General features: G+C 40.2%; 1 protein-coding gene across 1 annotated transcript in view; it reads right to left on the bottom strand.

The window, feature by feature from the left end:
• Nucleotides 1–17636, bottom strand: part of LOC138364970 (uncharacterized) — a 59603-nt gene extending 41967 nt beyond the window's left edge. Inside the window, exon 1 of the mRNA XM_069325057.1 lies at nt 17554–17636. Coding sequence (XP_069181158.1) covers nt 17554–17636 — 83 coding nt within the window. The remainder of the gene's footprint in view (nt 1–17553) is intronic.
• Between the last annotated feature and the right edge of the window lie 1108 nt (nt 17637–18744).

Raw genomic sequence — 18744 nt, 5'->3', positions numbered from 1 at the left:
TGCAGGGGGGTTTGGGCAAAATATGACCCATCGCCGTTTTCAGTAATTGGCATATTTTCGTTATAAAACGTCGTAATTTGAAACTGAAAATAGGTGCAGAGAGTCAGAATTCGGATAAAAAATCACGCTTAGGAGTCAAATTTCCGACATTTCAGACATTTTGAAAACTGCAGGGGGGTTTGGGCAAAATATGACCCATCGCCGTTTTCAGTAATTGGCATATTTTCGGTATAAAAAGTCGTAATTTGAAACTGAAAATAGGTGCAGAGAGTCAGAATTCGGATAAAAAATCACGCTCAGGAGTCAAATTTCCGACATTTCAGACATTTTAAAAACTGCAGGGGGGTTTGGGCAAAATATGACCCATCGATGTTTTCAGTAATTGGCATATTTTCGGTATGAAACGTCGTAATATGAAACTGAAAATAGGTGCAGAGTCAGAATTCGGATAAAAAATCACGCTCAGGAGTCAAATTTCCGACATTTCAGACATTTTGAAAACTGCAGGGGGGTTTGGGCAAAATATGACCCATCGCCGTTTACAGTAATTGGCATATTTTCGGTATGAAACGTCGTAATTTGAAACTGAAAATAGGTGCAGAAAGTCAAAATTAGGCTCAAAAATCACGCTCAGCTCAGCAGTCAAATTTCCGACATTTCAGACATTTTGAAAACTGCAGGGGGGTTTGAGCAAAATATGACCCATCGCCGTTTTCAGTAATTGGCATATTTTCGGTATAAAAATTCGTAATTTGAAACTGAAAATAGGTGCAGAGAGTCAGAATTCGGATAAAAAATCACGCTTAGGAGTCAAATTTCCGACATTTCAGACATTTTGAAAACTGCAGGGGGGTTTGGGCAAAATATGACCCATCGCCGTTTACAGTAATTGGCATATTTTCGGTATGAAACGTCGTAATTTGAAACTGAAAATAGGGTGCAGAGAGTCAGAATTCGGATAAAAAATCACGCTCAGGAGTCAAATTTCCTGACATTTCAGACATTTTGAAAACTGCAGGGGGGTTTGGGCAAAATATGACCCATCGCTGTTTTCAGTAATTGGCATATTTTCGTTATAAAACGTCGTAATTTGAAACTGAAAATAGGTGCAGAGAGTAAGAATTCGGATAAAAAATCACGCTTAGGAGTCAAATTTCCGACATTTCAGACATTTTGAAAACTGCAGGGGGGTTTGGATAAAACCGTTTTCAGTAATTGGCATATTTTCGATATAAAAAGTCGTAATTTGAAACTGAAATAAGGTGCAGAGTCAGAATTCGGATACAAAATCACGCTCAGGAGTAAAATTTCCGACATTTCAGACATTTTGAAAACTGCAGGGGGGTTTGGGCAAAATATGACCCATCGCTGTTTTCAGTAATTGGCATATTTTCGTTATAAAACGTCGTAATTTGAAACTGAAAATAGGTGCAGAGAGTCAGAATTCGGATAAAAAATCACGCTTAGGAGTCAAATTTCCGACATTTCAGACATTTTGAAAACTGCAGGGGGGTTTGGATAAAACCGTTTTCAGTAATTGGCATATTTTCGATATAAAAAGTCGTAATTTGAAACTGAAATAAGGTGCAGAGAGTCAGAATTCGGATAAAAAATCACGCTCAGGAGTCAAATTTCCGACATTTCAGACATTTTAAAAACTGCAGGGGGGTTTGGGCAAAATATGACCCATCGCCGTTTTCAGTAATTGGCATATTTTCGGTATAAAAAGTCGTAATTTGAAACTGAAAATAGGTGCAGAGAGTCAGAATTCGGATAAAAAATCACACTCAGGAGTCAAATTTCCGACATTTCAGACATTTTAAAAACTGCAGGGGGGTTTGGGCAAAATATGACCCATCGCCGTTTTCAGTAATTGGCATATTTTCGGTACAAAAAGTCGTAATTTGAAACTGAAAATAGGTGCAGAGAGTCAGAATTCGGATACAAAGTCACGCTCAGGAGTCAAATTTCCGACATTTCAGACATTTTGAAAACTGCAGGGGAGTTTGGGCAAAATATGACCCATCGCCGTTTTCAGTAATTGGCATATTTTCGGTATAAAAAGTCGTAATTTGAAACTGAAAATAGGTGCAGAGAGTCAGAATTCGGATAAAAAATCACGCTCAGGAGTCAAATTTCCGACATTTCAGACATTTTAAAAACTGCAGGGGGGTTTGGGCAAAATATGACCCATCGATGTTTTCAGTAATTGGCATATTTTCGGTATGAAACGTCGTAATTTGAAACTGAAAATAGGTGCAGAGTCAGAATTCGGATAAAAAATCACGCTCAGGAGTCAAATTTCCGACATTTCAGACATTTTGAAAACTGCAGGGGGGTTTGGGCAAAATATGACCCATCGCCGTTTACAGTAATTGGCATATTTTCGGTATGAAACGTCGTAATTTGAAACTGAAAATAGGTGCAGAAAGTCAAAATTAGGCTCAAAAATCACGCTCAGCTCAGCAGTCAAATTTCCGACATTTCAGACATTTTGAAAACTGCAGGGGGGTTTGAGCAAAATATGACCCATCGCCGTTTTCAGTAATTGGCATATTTTCGGTATAAAAATTCGTAATTTGAAACTGAAAATAGGTGCAGAGAGTCAGAATTCGGATAAAAAATCACGCTCAGGAGTCAAATTTCCGACATTTCAGACATTTTGAAAACTGCAGGGGGGTTTGGGCAAAATATGACCCATCGCCGTTTACAGTAATTGGCATATTTTCGGTATGAAACGTCGTAATTTGAAACTGAAAATAGGTGCAGAGAGTCAGAATTCGGATAAAAATCACGCTCAGGAGTCAAATTTCCTGACATTTCAGACATTTTAAAAACTGCAAAGGGGTTTGGGCAAAATATGACCCATCGCCGTTTTCAGTAATTGGCATATTTTCGTTATAAAACGTCGTAATTTGAAACTGAAAATAGGTGCAGAGAGTCAGAATTCGGATAAAAAAATCACGCTTAGGAGTCAAATTTCCGACATTTCAGACATTTTGAAAACTGCAGTGGGGTTTGGATAAATTATGACCCATCGCCGTTTTCAGTAATTAGCATATTTTCGATATAAAAAGTCGTAATTTGAAACTGAAAATAAGGTGCAGAGAGTCAGAATTCGGATACAAAATCACGCTCAGGAGTAAAATTTCCGACATTTCAGACATTTTGAAAACTGCAGGGGGGTTTGGGCAAAATATGACCCATCGCCGTTTTCAGTAATTGGCATATTTTCGGTATAAAAAGTCGTAATTTGAAACTGAAAATAGGTGCAGAGAGTCAGAATTCGGATAAAAAATCACGCTCAGGAGTCAAATTTCCGACATTTCAGACATTTTGAAAACTGCAGGGGGGTTTGGGCAAAATATGACCCATCGCCGTTTTCAGTAATTGGCATATTTTCGGTATAAAAAGTCGTAATTTGAAACTGAAAATAGGTGCAGAGAGTCAGAATTCGGATAAAAAATCACACTCAGGAGTCAAATTTCCGACATTTCAGACATTTTGAAAACTGCAGGGGGGTTTGGGCAAAATATGACCCATCGCCGTTTACAGTAATTGGCATATTTTCGGTATGAAACGTCGTAATTTGAAACTGAAAATAGGTGCAGAGAGTCAGAATTCGGATACAAAATCACGCTCAGGAGTCAAATTTCCTGACATTTCAGACATTTTGAAAACTGCAGGGGAGTTTGGGCAAAATATGACCCATCGCCGTTTTCAGTAATTGGCATATTTTCGTTATAAAAAGTCGTAATTTGAAACTGAAAATAGGTGCAGAGAGTCAGAATTCGGATAAAAAATCACGCTTAGGAGTCAAATTTCCGACATTTCAGACATTTTGAAAACTGCAGGTGGGTTTGGCAATATGACCCATCGCCGTTTTCAGTAATTGGCATATTTTCGATATAAAAAGTCGTAATTTGAAACTGAAATAAGGTGCAGAGAGTCAGAATTCGGATACAAAATCACGCTCAGGAGTAAAATTTCCGACATTTCAGACATTTTGAAAACTGCAGTGGGGTTTGGGCTAAAATATGACCCATTCGCCGTTTTCAGTAATTAGGCATATTTTCGATATAAAAAGTCGTAATTTGAAACTGAAATAGGTGCAGAGAGTCAGAATTCGGATACAAAATCACGCTTAGGAGTCAAATTTCCGACATTTCAGACATTTTGAAAACTGCAGGGGGGTTTGGGCAAAATATGACCCATCGCCGTTTTCAGTAATTGGCATATTTTCGGTATAAAAAGTCATAATTTGAAACTGAAAATAGGTGCAGAGAGTCAGAATTCGGATAAAAAATCACGCTCAGGAGTCAAATTTCCGACATTTCAGACATTTTGAAAACTGCAGGGGGGTTTGGGCAAAATATGACCCATCGCCGTTTTCAGTAATTGGCATATTTTCGGTATAAAAAGTCGTAATTTGAAACTGAAAATAGGTGCAGAGAGTCAGAATTCGGATAAAAAATCACACTCAGGAGTCAAATTTCCGACATTTCAGACATTTTGAAAACTGCAGGGGGGTTTGGGCAAAATATGACCCATCGCCGTTTTCAGTAATTGGCATATTTTCGGTATAAAAAGTCGTAATTTGAAACTGAAAATAGGTGCAGAGAGTCAGAATTCAGGATACAAAGTCACGCTCAGGAGTCAAATTTCCGACATTTCAGACATTTTGAAAACTGCAGGGGAGTTTGGGCAAAATATGACCCATCGCCGTTTTCAGTAATTGGCATATTTTCGGTATAAAAAGTCGTAATTTGAAACTGAAAATAGGTGCAGAGAGTCAGAATTCGGATAAAAAATCACGCTCAGGAGTCAAATTTCCGACATTTCAGACATATTAAAAACTGCAGGGGGGTTTGGGCAAAATATGACCCATCGATGTTTTCAGTAATTGGCATATTTTCGGTATGAAACGTCGTAATTTGAAACTGAAAATAGGTGCAGAGTCAGAATTCGGATAAAAAATCACGCTCAGGAGTCAAATTTCCGACATTTCAGACATTTTGAAAACTGCAGGGGGGTTTGGGCAAAATATGACCCATCGCCGTTTACAGTAATTGGCATATTTTCGGTATGAAACGTCGTAATTTGAAACTGAAAATAGGTGCAGAAAGTCAAAATTAGGCTCAAAAATCACGCTCAGCTCAGCAGTCAAATTTCCGACATTTCAGACATTTTGAAAACTGCAGGGGGGTTTGAGCAAAATATGACCCATCGCCGTTTTCAGTAATTGGCATATTTTCGGTATAAAAATTCGTAATTTGAAACTGAAAATAGGTGCAGAGAGTCAGAATTCGGATAAAAAATCACGCTCAGGAGTCAAATTTCCGACATTTCAGACATTTTGAAAACTGCAGGGGGGTTTGGGCAAAATATGACCCATCGCCGTTTACAGTAATTGGCATATTTTCGGTATGAAACGTCGTAATTTGAAACTGAAAATAGGTGCAGAGAGTCAGAATTCGGATAAAAATCACGCTCAGGAGTCAAATTTCCTGACATTTCAGACATTTTAAAAACTGCAGGGGGGTTTGGGCAAAATATGACCCATCGCCGTTTTCAGTAATTGGCATATTTTCGTTATAAAACGTCGTAATTTGAAACTGAAAATAGGTGCAGAGAGTCAGAATTCGGATAAAAAAATCACGCTTCAGGAGTCAAATTTCCGACATTTCAGACATTTTGAAAACTGCAGTGGGGTTTGGATAAAATATGACCCATCGCCGTTTTCAGTAATTAGCATATTTTCGATATAAAAATTCGTAATTTGAAACTGAAATAAGGTGCAGAGAGTCAGAATTCGGATACAAAATCACGCTCAGGAGTAAAATTTCCGACATTTCAAACATTTTGAAAACTGCAGGGGGGTTTGGGCAAAATATGACCCATTGCCGTTTTCAGTAATTGACATATTTTCGGTATAATAAGTCGTAATTTGAAACTGAAAATAGGTGCAGAGAGTCAGAATTCGGATAAAAAATCACGCTCAGGAGTCAAATTTCCTGACATTTCAGACATTTTGAAAACTGCAGGGGTGTTTGGGCAAAATATGATCCATCGCTGTTTACAGTAATTGGCAAATTTTCGGTATGAAACGTCGTAATTTGAAACTGAAAATAGGTGCAGAGAGTCAGAATTCGGATAAAAAATCACGCTCAGGAGTCAAATTTCCGACATTTCAGACATTTTAAAACTGCAGGGGGGTTTGGGCAAAATATGACCCATCGCAGTTTACAGTAATTGGCATATTTTCGGTATGAAACGTCGTAATTTGAAACTGAAAAAGGGTGCAGAGAGTCAGAATTCGGATAAAAAATCACGCTCAGGAGTCAATTTTCCTGACATTTCAGACATTTTGAAAACTGCAGGGGGGTTTGGGCAAAATATGACCCATCGCTGTTTTCAGTAATTGGCATATTTTCGTTATAAAACGTCGTAATTTGAAACTGAAAATAGGTGCAGAGAGTCAGAATTCGGATAAAAAATCGCGCTTAGGAGTCAAATTTCCGACATTTCAGACATTTTGAAAACTGCAGGGGGGTTTGGATAAAACCGTTTTCAGTAATTGGCATATTTTCGATATAAAAAGTCGTAATTTGAAACTGAAATAAGGTGCAGAGAGTCAGAATTCGGATACAAAATCACGCTCAGGAGTAAAATTTCCGACATTTCAGACATTTTGAAAACTGCAGGGGGGTTTGGGCAAAATATGACCCATTGCCGTTTTCAGTAATTGGCATATTTTCGGTATAAAAAGTCGTAATTTGAAACTGAAAATAGGTGCAGAGAGTCAGAATTCGGATACAAAATCACGCTTAGGAGTCAAATTTCCGACATTTCAGACATTTTGAAAACTGCAGGGGGGTTTGGGCAAATATGACCCATCGCCGTTTTCAGTAATTGGCATATTTTCGGTATAAAAAGTCAGTAATTTGAAACTGAAAATAGGTGCAGAGAGTCAGAATTCGGATAAAAAATCACGCTCAAGGAGTCAAATTTCCGACATTTCAGACATTTTGAAAACTGCAGGGGGGTTTGGGCAAAATATGACCCATCGCCGTTTTCAGTAATTGGCATATTTTCGGTATAAAAAGTCGTAATTTGAAACTGAAAATAGGTGCAGAGAGTCAGAATTCGGATAAAAAATCACACAAAGGAGTCAAATTTCCGACATTTAAGACATTTTGAAAACTGCAGGGGGGTTTAGGCAAAATATGACCCATCGTTGTTTTCAGTAATTGGCATATTTTCGGTATAAAAAGTCGTAATTTGAAACTGAAAATAGGTGCAGAGAGTCAGAATTCGGATACAAAGTCACGCTCAGGAGTAAAATTTCCGACATTTCAGACATTTTGAAAACTGCAGGGGAGTTTGGGCAAAATATGACCCATCGCCGTTTTCAGTAATTGGCATATTTTCGGTATAAAAAGTCGTAATTTGAAACTGAAAATAGGTGCAGAGTCAGAATTCGGATAAAAAATCACGCTCAGGAGTCAAATTTCCGACATTTCAGACATTTTAAAAACTGCAGGGGGGTTTGGGCAAAATATGACCCATCGATGTTTTCAGTAATTGGCATATTTTCGGTATGAAACGTCGTAATTTGAAACTGAAAATAGGTGCAGAGTCAGAATTCGGATAAAAAATCACGCTCAGGAGTCAAATTTCCGACATTTCAGACATTTTGAAAACTGCAGGGGGGTTTGGGCAAAATATGACCCATCGCCGTTTACAGTAATTGGCATATTTTCGGTATGAAACGTCGTAATTTGAAACTGAAAATAGGTGCAGAAAGTCAAAATTAGGCTCAAAAATCACGCTCAGCTCAGCAGTCAAATTTCCGACATTTCAGACATTTTGAAAACTGCAGGGGGGTTTGAGCAAAATATGACCCATCGCCGTTTTCAGTAATTGGCATATTTTCGGTATAAAAATTCGTAATTTGAAACTGAAAATAGGTGCAGAGAGTCAGAATTCGGATAAAAAATCACGCTCAGGAGTCAAATTTCCGACATTTCAGACATTTTGAAAACTGCAGGGGGGTTTGGGCAAAATATGACCCATCGCCGTTTACAGTAATTGGCATATTTTCGGTATGAAACGTCGTAATTTGAAACTGAAAATAGGTGCAGAGAGTCAGAATTCGGATAAAAAATCACGCTCAGGAGTCAAATTTCCTGACATTTCAGACATTTTAAAAACTGCAGGGGGGTTTGGGCAAAATATGACCCATCGCCGTTTTCAGTAATTGGCATATTTTCGTTATAAAACGTCGTAATTTGAAACTGAAAATAGGTGCAGAGAGTCAGAATTCGGATAAAAAATCACGCTTAGGAGTCAAATTTCCGACATTTCAGACATTTTGAAAACTGCAGTGGGGTTTGGATAAAATATGACCCATCGCCGTTTTCAGTAATTGGCATATTTTCGATATAAAAAGTCGTAATTTGAAACTGAAATAAGGTGCAGAGAGTCAGAATTCGGATACAAAATCACGCTCAGGAGTAAAATTTCCGACATTTCAGACATTTTGAAAACTGCAGGGGGGTTTGGGCAAAATATGACCCATTGCCGTTTTCAGTAATTGGCATATTTTCGGTATAATAAGTCGTAATTTGAAACTGAAAATAGGTGCAGAGAGTCAGAATTCGGATAAAAAATCACGCTCAGGAGTCAAATTTCCTGACATTTCAGACATTTTGAAAACTGCAGGGGGGTTTGGGCAAAATATGATCCATCGCATGTTTACAGTAATTGGCAATATTTTCGGTATGAAACGTCGTAATTTGAAACTGAAAATAGGTGCAGAGAGTCAGAATTCGGATAAAAAATCACGCTCAGGAGTCAAATTTCCGACATTTCAGACATTTTGAAAACTGCAGGGGGGTTTGGGCAAAATATGACCCATCGCCGTTTTCAGTAATTGGCATATTTTCGTTATAAAACGTCGTAATTTGAAACTGAAAATAGGTGCAGAGAGTCAGAATTCGGATAAAAAATCACGCTTAGGAGTCAAATTTCCGACATTTCAGACATTTTGAAAACTGCAGGGGGGTTTGGATAAAACCGTTTTCAGTAATTGGCATATTTTCGATATAAAAAGTCGTAATTTGAAACTGAAATAAGGTGCAGAGAGTCAGAATTCGGATACAAAATCACGCTCAGGAGTAAAATTTCCGACATTTCAGACATTTTGAAAACTGCAGGGGGGTTTGGGCAAAATATGACCCATTGCCGTTTTCAGTAATTGGCATATTTTCGGTATAAAAAGTCGTAATTTGAAACTGAAAATAGGTGCAGAGAGTCAGAATTCGGATACAAAATCACGCTTAGGAGTCAAATTTCCGACATTTCAGACATTTTGAAAACTGCAGGGGGGTTTGGGCAAAATATGACCCATCGCCGTTTTCAGTAATTGGCATATTTTCGGTATAAAAAGTCGTAATTTGAAACTGAAAATAGGTGCAGAGAGTCAGAATTCGGATAAAAAATCACGCTTCAGGAGTCAAATTTCCTGACATTTCAGACATTTTGAAAACTGCAGGGGGGTTTGGGCAAAATATGACCCATCGCCGTTTTCAGTAATTGGCATATTTTCGGTATAAAAAGTCGTAATTTGAAACTGAAAATAGGTGCAGAGAGTCAGAATTCGGATAAAAAAATCACAGCTCAGGAGTCAAATTTCCGACATTTCAGACATTTTGAAAACTGCAGGGGGGTTTGGGCAAAATATGACCCATCGCCGTTTTCAGTAATTGGCATATTTTCGGTATAAAAAGTCGTAATTTGAAACTGAAAATAGGTGCAGAGAGTCAGAATTCGGATACAAAATCACGCTCAGGAGTCAAATTTCCGACATTTCAGACATTTTGAAAACTGCAGGGGGGTTTGGGCAAAATATGACCCATCGCCGTTTTCAGTAATTGGCATATTTTCGGTATAAAAAGTCGTAATTTGAAACTGAAAATAGGTGCAGAGAGTCAGAATTCGGATAAAAAATCACGCTCAGGAGTCAAATTTCCGACATTTCAGACATTTTAAAAACTGCAGCGGGGTTTGGGCAAAATATGACCCATCGATGTTTTCAGTAATTGGCATATTTTCGGTATGAAACGTCGTAATTTGAAACTGAAAATAGGTGCAGAGTCAGAATTCGGATAAAAAATCACGCTCAGGAGTCAAATTTCCGACATTTCAGACATTTTGAAAACTGCAGGGGGGTTTGGGCAAAATATGACCCATCGCCGTTTACAGTAATTGGCATATTTTCGGTATGAAACGTCGTAATTTGAAACTGAAAATAGGTGCAGAGAGTCAGAATTCGGCTCAAAAATCACGCTCAGGAGTCAAATTTCCGATATTTCAGACATTTAGAAAACTGCAGGGGGGGGTTTGGGCAAAATATAACTATTATGGTCGTGGGTTGGTTGGTGTTGTCGTCGTTGATCCTTCTCTACGGACAACCCAACCCACAACTCGGTAGAGTGCTTATACCTCTCTAGGAGATCACACTAGGCGCTTCTGGCTCGTGGAGAGGGGCTCAACGTCACACGTTTAGGGGATGCGGCTCCAACACTTAGCCTCGTTGTCACGTGCACACACCCACTCGAGCCGCTGTGACTCCCCACTCTCTCCTTATGTGATATGATCTCCTTAATCCCCTTTAACTTACTAATCTTCCATCCTACCCTGTCCACAGCGATGGTTCTTGGTTCTTTCTCTCTCTCTCTCTTCCTTTACTATTTCCTGGGAAGCCTCACTAGGACAAGGGCCAAACACCAGCAAATTGGAATACATTTACTGGACAAAGCACATACACACACATAATAATAATGAATCCTATACTCTATACTATTACAATCAGGTTGCACTCCAACACCATCAGAACTCTATTATCAGCTTATCAAGTGGTATCCTATCTCCTGGTTCACCACCTGATACTATCAACCTCCTCAAGTAGATCAAGTCTACATACACTGTTGCACCATCAGCAAGATAATATATATATGTATCTATAAATGTGTACAAAGAAAATCAGCATTTGAATGCAATAACATATATCAGTATAAATGTTCTTTGATACACAACAATGATCAATCGATCACTCTATCAGTCCTAGAACACATACATCTGTAGGTAATCCAGCCTACACCTGCAACTCTAAACTTCAGTATAAAACACTCCTTGACATAACACTGCAAACAATCACTCCCCTCTCACTACGTCTTGCACGCAAACGACAACCAAACACTATCAACTCCCTACAAGTAATCCACCAAAACTTCCCTTCCACCTCTGGAAGTTCACTACCCTGATATCTTTAGGTTCTTCCGGGCTTCACTACCAGGATCCTCTGCAGCTCCTCCAGGCTGCTATCATGAAGTTTCCTTGAGCAACTACGGTGCCTCACCCTTCTGCTAGGGTCCTCCACAGCTCTCCTGGCTGCTACACCATGAAGTTCCCTCGAGCAACTATGGTGCTTCACCACCTCTACAGAAGCATGTGACACTCCTCTTCACTGCTGCTTCTCCTCACAGCTCGAGGTCCTCTCCTCCACTACCTTGGAGTCTCATCAATTACTTCATCTGTGCTGGCTTCGAAGTTCTCAGCGACTTCTTCCCCAAAGACAAACCTGCAACCCATCGACACTCCAATAAAAACGTTTCCCCTTTAACACATAAACAAAAATAATCACACAATATGTTTGCCTCAAACCTCTACCTGTCCTCTACATACAGTGAGAGTGGACTCCCCCGTTTTGGGCGGGTCCATACTACACCTCGCCCGGCGGGCCTCCTCATTCAGGGAGGGTCCTTCGCCGTCAGGAGCCGGGCTCCCTCAGTTGCCTGCCAGCGCTCAGAGGGGACGGACGTCGCTCCGTGTTCCTCCCTCTCCACTCTCTTATTTGAGGCTTTCTGCCTCACCAAAACATGTCTAACTTATCAATAAACATTGCTACTGTCGCTGGGCACACGACCAACTACAAGCAACCACTATGAACTGGCGTATATCGTGCTTACCACAGATTGTCAGGTCGAGGGCGCTTCTCCCTCTGACGAAGCTTGGTCAGGGCGCTTCCACGGCCCACAATAATGCCTCTGGTTGGTTTAATACTCTCCCCTTCGACCAGGACTTGAGACCACAACGTCCCCAGCTCGATTCCACAGCTGGTACGTCTGCACACTTCTCTTCTCTTCGAGATATATCACTAGGGGTTCCCTTCTGACGGGAGCTCAACGGAGCGCGGCTTTCCCCTGCGATGTCTGGCACTCAAGTGAGGTCAAAGCCCCTCCAGAAGCGAGCCTCATGCATCCAGCAAAATATCCACATCTCCTAGCCAGTCATTTATCTGTTTTCTTCTTCATTGCCCATAATCTCAAATTGTTATACATATCCAAGCAACTATTTTACATATGGGTTATCACCTCAATATTTGCTAGACCTTCTAATCAGGTCAGGCTTGATGAATAACTCTCAAGGAGGGAGACTCGTTTCTCCTGCAGGCTGAGATCATTACAATGACCCATCGCCGTTTTCAGTAATTGGCATATTTTCGGTATAAAAAGTCGTAATTTGAAACTGAAAATAGGTGCAGAGAGTCAGAATTCGGATAAAAAATCACGCTCAGGAGTCAAATTTCCGACATTTCAGACATTTTAAAAACTGCAGGGGGGTTTGGGCAAAATATGACCCATCGATGTTTTCAGTAATTGGCATATTTTCGGTATGAAACGTCGTAATTTGAAACTGAAAATAGGTGCAGAGTCAGAATTCGGATAAAAAATCACGCTCAGGAGTCAAATTTCCGACATTTCAGACATTTTGAAAACTGCAGGGGGGTTTGGGCAAAATATGACCCATCGCCGTTTACAGTAATTGGCATATTTTCGGTATGAAACGTCGTAATTTGAAACTGAAAATAGGTGCAGAAAGTCAAAATTAGGCTAAAAAATCACGCTCAGCTCAGCAGTCAAATTTCCGACATTTCAGACATTTTGAAAACTGCAGGGGGGTTTGAGCAAAATATGACCCATCGCCGTTTTCAGTAATTGGCATATTTTCGGTATAAAAATTCGTAATTTGAAACTGAAAATAGGTGCAGAGAGTCAGAATTCGGATAAAAAATCACGCTCAGGAGTCAAATTTCCGACATTTCAGACATTTTGAAAACTGCAGGGGGGTTTGGGCAAAATATGACCCATCGCCGTTTACAGTAATTGGCATATTTTCGGTATGAAACGTCGTAATTTGAAACTGAAAATAGGTGCAGAGAGTCAGAATTCGGATAAAAAATCACGCTCAGGAGTCAAATTTCCTGACATTTCAGACATTTTAAAAACTGCAGGGGGGTTTGGGCAAAATATGACCCATCGCCGTTTTCAGTAATTGGCATATTTTCGTTATAAAACGTCGTAATTTGAAACTGAAAATAGGTGCAGAGAGTCAGAATTCGGATAAAAAAATCACGCTTAGGAGTCAAATTTCCGACATTTCAGACATTTTGAAAACTGCAGTGGGGTTTGGATAAAATATGACCCATCGCCAGTTTTCAGTAATTGGCATATTTTCGATATAAAAAGTCGTAATTTGAAACTGAAATAAGGTGCAGAGAGTCAGAATTCGGATACAAAATCACGCTCAGGAGTAAAATTTCCGACATTTCAGACATTTTGAAAACTGCAGGGGGGTTTGGGCAAAATATGACCCATTGCCGATTTCAGTAATTGGCATATTTTCGGTATAATAAGTCGTAATTTGAAACTGAAAATAGGTGCAGAGAGTCAGAATTCGGATAAAAAATCACGCTCAGGAGTCAAATTTCCTGACATTTCAGACATTTTGAAAACTGCAGGGGGGTTTGGGCAAAATATGATCCATCGCTGTTTACAGTAATTGGCAAATTTTCGGTATGAAACGTCGTAATTTGAAACTGAAAATAGGTGCAGAGAGTCAGAATTCGGATAAAAAATCACGCTCAGGAGTCAAATTTCCGACATTTCAGACATTTTAAAAACTGCAGGGGGGTTTGGGCAAAATATGACCCATCGCAGTTTACAGTAATTGGCATATTTTCGGTATGAAACGTCGTAATTTGAAACTGAAAATAGGTGCAGAGAGTCAGAATTCGGATAAAAAATCACGCTCAGGAGTCAAATTTCCGACATTTCAGACATTTTGAAAACTGCAGGGGGGTTTGGGCAAAATATGACCCATCGCCGTTTTCAGTAATTGGCATATTTTCGTTATAAAACGTCGTAATTTGAAACTGAAAATAGGTGCAGAGAGTCAGAATTCGGATAAAAAATCACGCTTAGGAGTCAAATTTCCGACATTTCAGACATATTGAAAACTGCAGGGGGGTTTGGGCAAAATATGACCCATCGCCGTTTTCAGTAATTGGCATATTTTCGGTATAAAAAGTCGTAATTTGAAACTGAAAATAGGTGCAGAGAGTCAGAATTCGGATAAAAAATCACGCTCAGGAGTCAAATTTCCGACATTTCAGACATTTTGAAAACTGCAAGGGGGTTTGGGCAAAATATGACCCATCGCCGTTTTCAGTAATTGGCATATTTTCGGTATAAAAAGTCGTAATTTGAAACTGAAAATAGGTGCAGAGAGTCAGAATTCGGATAAAAAATCACGCTCAGGAGTCAAATTTCCGACATTTCAGACATTTTGAAAACTGCAGGGGGGTTTGGGCAAAATATGACCCATCGCCGTTTTCAGTAATTGGCATATTTTCGGTATAAAAAGTCGTAATTTGAAACTGAAAATAGGTGCAGAGAGTCAGAATTCGGATACAAAATCACGCTCAGGAGTCAAATTTAAGACATTTCAGACATTTTGAAAACTGCAGGGGGGTTTGGGCAAAATATGACCCATCGCCGTTTTCAGTAATTGGCATATTTTCGGTATAAAAAGTCGTAATTTGAAACTGAAAATAGGTGCAGAGAGTCAGAATTCGGATAAAAAATCACGCTTAGGAGTCAAATTTCCGACATTTCAGACATTTTGAAAACTGCAGGGGGGTTTGGATAAAACCGTTTTCAGTAATTGGCATATTTTCGATATAAAAAGTCGTAATTTGAAACTGAAATAAGGTGCAGAGAGTCAGAATTCGGATACAAAATCACGCTCAGGAGTAAAATTTCCGACATTTCAGACATTTTGAAAACTGCAGGGGGGTTTGGGCAAAATATGACCCATTGCCGTTTTCAGTAATTGGCATATTTTCGGTATAAAAAGTCGTAATTTGAAACTGAAAATAGGTGCAGAGAGTCAGAATTCGGATACAAAATCTCGCTTAGGAGTCAAATTTCCGACATTTCAGACATATTGAAAACTGCAGGGGGGTTTGGGCAAAATATGACCCATCGCCGTTTTCAGTAATTGGCATATTTTCGGTATAAAAAGTCGTAATTTGAAACTGAAAATAGGTGCAGAGAGTCAGAATTCGGATAAAAAATCACGCTCAGGAGTCAAATTTCCGACATTTCAGACATTTTGAAAACTGCAAGGGGGTTTGGGCAAAATATGACCCATCGCCGTTTTCAGTAATTGGCATATTTTCGGTATAAAAAGTCGTAATTTGAAACTGAAAATAGGTGCAGAGAGTCAGAATTCGGATAAAAAATCACGCTCAGGAGTCAAATTTCCGACATTTCAGACATTTTGAAAACTGCAGGGGGGTTTGGGCAAAATATGACCCATCGCCGTTTTCAGTAATTGGCATATTTTCGGTATAAAAAGTCGTAATTTGAAACTGAAAATAGGTGCAGAGAGTCAGAATTCGGATACAAAATCACGCTCAGGAGTCAAATTTCCGACATTTCAGACATTTTGAAAACTGCAGGGGGGTTTGGGCAAAATATGACCCATCGCCGTTTTCAGTAATTGGCATATTTTCGGTATAAAAAGTCGTAATTTGAAACTGAAAATAGGTGCAGAGAGTCAGAATTCGGATAAAAAATCACGCTCAGGAGTCAAATTTCCGACATTTCAGACATTTTAAAAACTGCAGGGGGGTTTGGGCAAAATATGACCCATCGATGTTTTCAGTAATTGGCATATTTTCGGTATGAAACGTCGTAATTTGAAACTGAAAATAGGTGCAGAGTCAGAATTCGGATAAAAAATCACGCTCAGGAGTCAAATTTCCGACATTTCAGACATTTTGAAAACTGCAGGGGGGTTTGGGCAAAATATGACCCATCGCCGTTTACAGTAATTGGCATATTTTCGGTATGAAACGTCGTAATTTGAAACTGAAAATAGGTGCAGAGAGTCAGAATTCGGCTCAAAAATCACGCTCAGGAGTCAAATTTCCGATATTTCAGACATTTAGAAAACTGCAGGGGGGGGGGGGGGGTTTGGGCAAAATATAACTATTATGGTCGTGGGTTGGTTGGTGTTGTCGTCGTTGATCCTTCTCTACGGACAACCCAACCCACAACTCGGTAGAGTGCTTATACCTCTCTAGGAGATCACACTAGGCGCTTCTGGCTCGTGGAGAGGGGCTCAACGTCACACGTTTAGGGGATGCGGCTCCAACACTTAGCCTCGTTGTCACGTGCACACACCCACTCGAGCCGCTGTGACTCCCCACTCTCTCCTTATGTGATATGATCTCCTTAATCCCCTTTAACTTACTAATCTTCCATCCTACCCTGTCCACAGCGATGGTTCTTGGTTCTTTCTCTCTCTCTCTCTTCCTTTACTATTTCCTGGGAAGCCTCACTAGGACAAGGGCCAAACACCAGCAAATTGGAATACATTTACTGGACAAAGCACATACACACACATAATAATAATGAATCCTATACTCTATACTATTACAATCAGGTTGCACTCCAACACCATCAGAACTCTATTATCAGCTTATCAAGTGGTATCCTATCTCCTGGTTCACCACCTGATACTATCAACCTCCTCAAGTAGATCAAGTCTACATACACTGTTGCACCATCAGCAAGATAATATATATATGTATCTATAAATGTGTACAAAGAAAATCAGCATTTGAATGCAATAACATATATCAGTATAAATGTTCTTTGATACACAACAATGATCAATCGATCACTCTATCAGTCCTAGAACACATACATCTGTAGGTAATCCAGCCTACGCCTGCAACTCTAAACTTCAGTATTTAACACTCCTTGACATAACACTGCAAACAATCACTCCCCTCTCACTGCGTCTTGCACGCAAACGACAACCAAACACTATCAACTCCCTACAAGTAATCCACCAAAACTTCCCTTCCACCTCTGGAAGTTCACTACCCTGATATCTTTAGGTTCTTCCGGGCTTCACTACCAGGATCCTCTGCAGCTCCTCCAGGCTGCTATCATGAAGTTTCCTTGAGCAACTACGGTGCCTCACCCTTCTGCTAGGGTCCTCCACAGCTCTCCTGGCTGCTACACCATGAAGTTCCCTCGAGCAACTATGGTGCTTCACCACCTCTACAGAAGCATGTGACACTCCTCTTCACTGCTGCTTCTCCTCACAGCTCGAGGTCCTCTCCTCCACTACCTTGGAGTCTCATCAATTACTTCATCTGTGCTGGCTTCGAAGTTCTCAGCGACTTCTTCCAAAAAGACAAACCTGCAACCCATCGACACTCCAATAAAAACGTTTCCCCTTTAACACATAAACAAAAATAATCACACAATATGTTTGCCTCAAACCTCTACCTGTCCTCTACATACAGTGAGAGTGGACTCCCCCGTTTTGGGCGGGTCCATACTACACCTCGCCCGGCGGGCCTCCTCATTCAGGGAGGGTCCTTCGCCGTCAGGAGCCGGGCTCCCTCAGTTGCCTGCCAGCGCTCAGAGGGGACGGACGTCGCTCCGTGTTCCTCCCTCTCCACTCTCTTATTTGAGGCTTTCTGCCTCACCAAAACATGTCTAACTTATCAATAAACATTGCTACTGTCGCTGGGCACACGACCAACTACAAGCAACCACTATGAACTGGCGTATATCGTGCTTACCACAGATTGTCAGGTCGAGGGCGCTTCTCCCTCTGACGAAGCTTGGTCAGGGCGCTTCCACGGCCCACAATAATGCCTCTGGTTGGTTTAATACTCTCCCCTTCGACCAGGACTTGAGACCACAACGTCCCCAGCTCGATTCCACAGCTGGTACGTCTGCACACTTCTCTTCTCTTCGAGATATATCACTAGGGGTTCCCTTCTGACGGGAGCTCAACGGAGCGCGGCTTTCCCCTGCGATGTCTGGCACTCAAGTGAGGTCAAAGCCCCTCCAGAAGCGAGCCTCATGCATCCAGCAAAATATCCACATCTCCTAGCCAGTCATTTATCTGTTTTCTTCTTCATTGCCCATAATCTCAAATTGTTATACATATCCAAGCAACTATTTTACATATGGGTTATCACCTCAATATTTGCTAGACCTTCTAATCAGGTCAGGCTTGATGAATAACTCTCAAGGAGGGAGACTCGTTTCTCCTGCAGGCTGAGATCATTACAATGACCCATCGCTGTTTTCAGTAATTGGCATATTTTCGGTATAAAAAGTCGTAATTTGAAACTGAAAATAGGTGCAGAGAGTCAGAATTCGGATAAAAAATCACACTCAGGAGTCAAATTTCCGACATTTCAGACATTTTGAAAACTGCAGGGGGGTTTGGGCAAAATATGACCCATCGCCGTTTTCAGTAATTGGCATATTTTCGGTATAAAAAGTCGTAATTTGAAACTGA

This window comes from Procambarus clarkii, chromosome 15, assembly GCF_040958095.1.
Source record: "Procambarus clarkii isolate CNS0578487 chromosome 15, FALCON_Pclarkii_2.0, whole genome shotgun sequence".
Lineage (NCBI taxonomy): Eukaryota > Metazoa > Arthropoda > Malacostraca > Decapoda > Cambaridae > Procambarus > Procambarus clarkii.
Note: the sequence above shows the minus strand (reverse complement) of the source record. Positions and strands in the feature narration are given on the sequence as shown.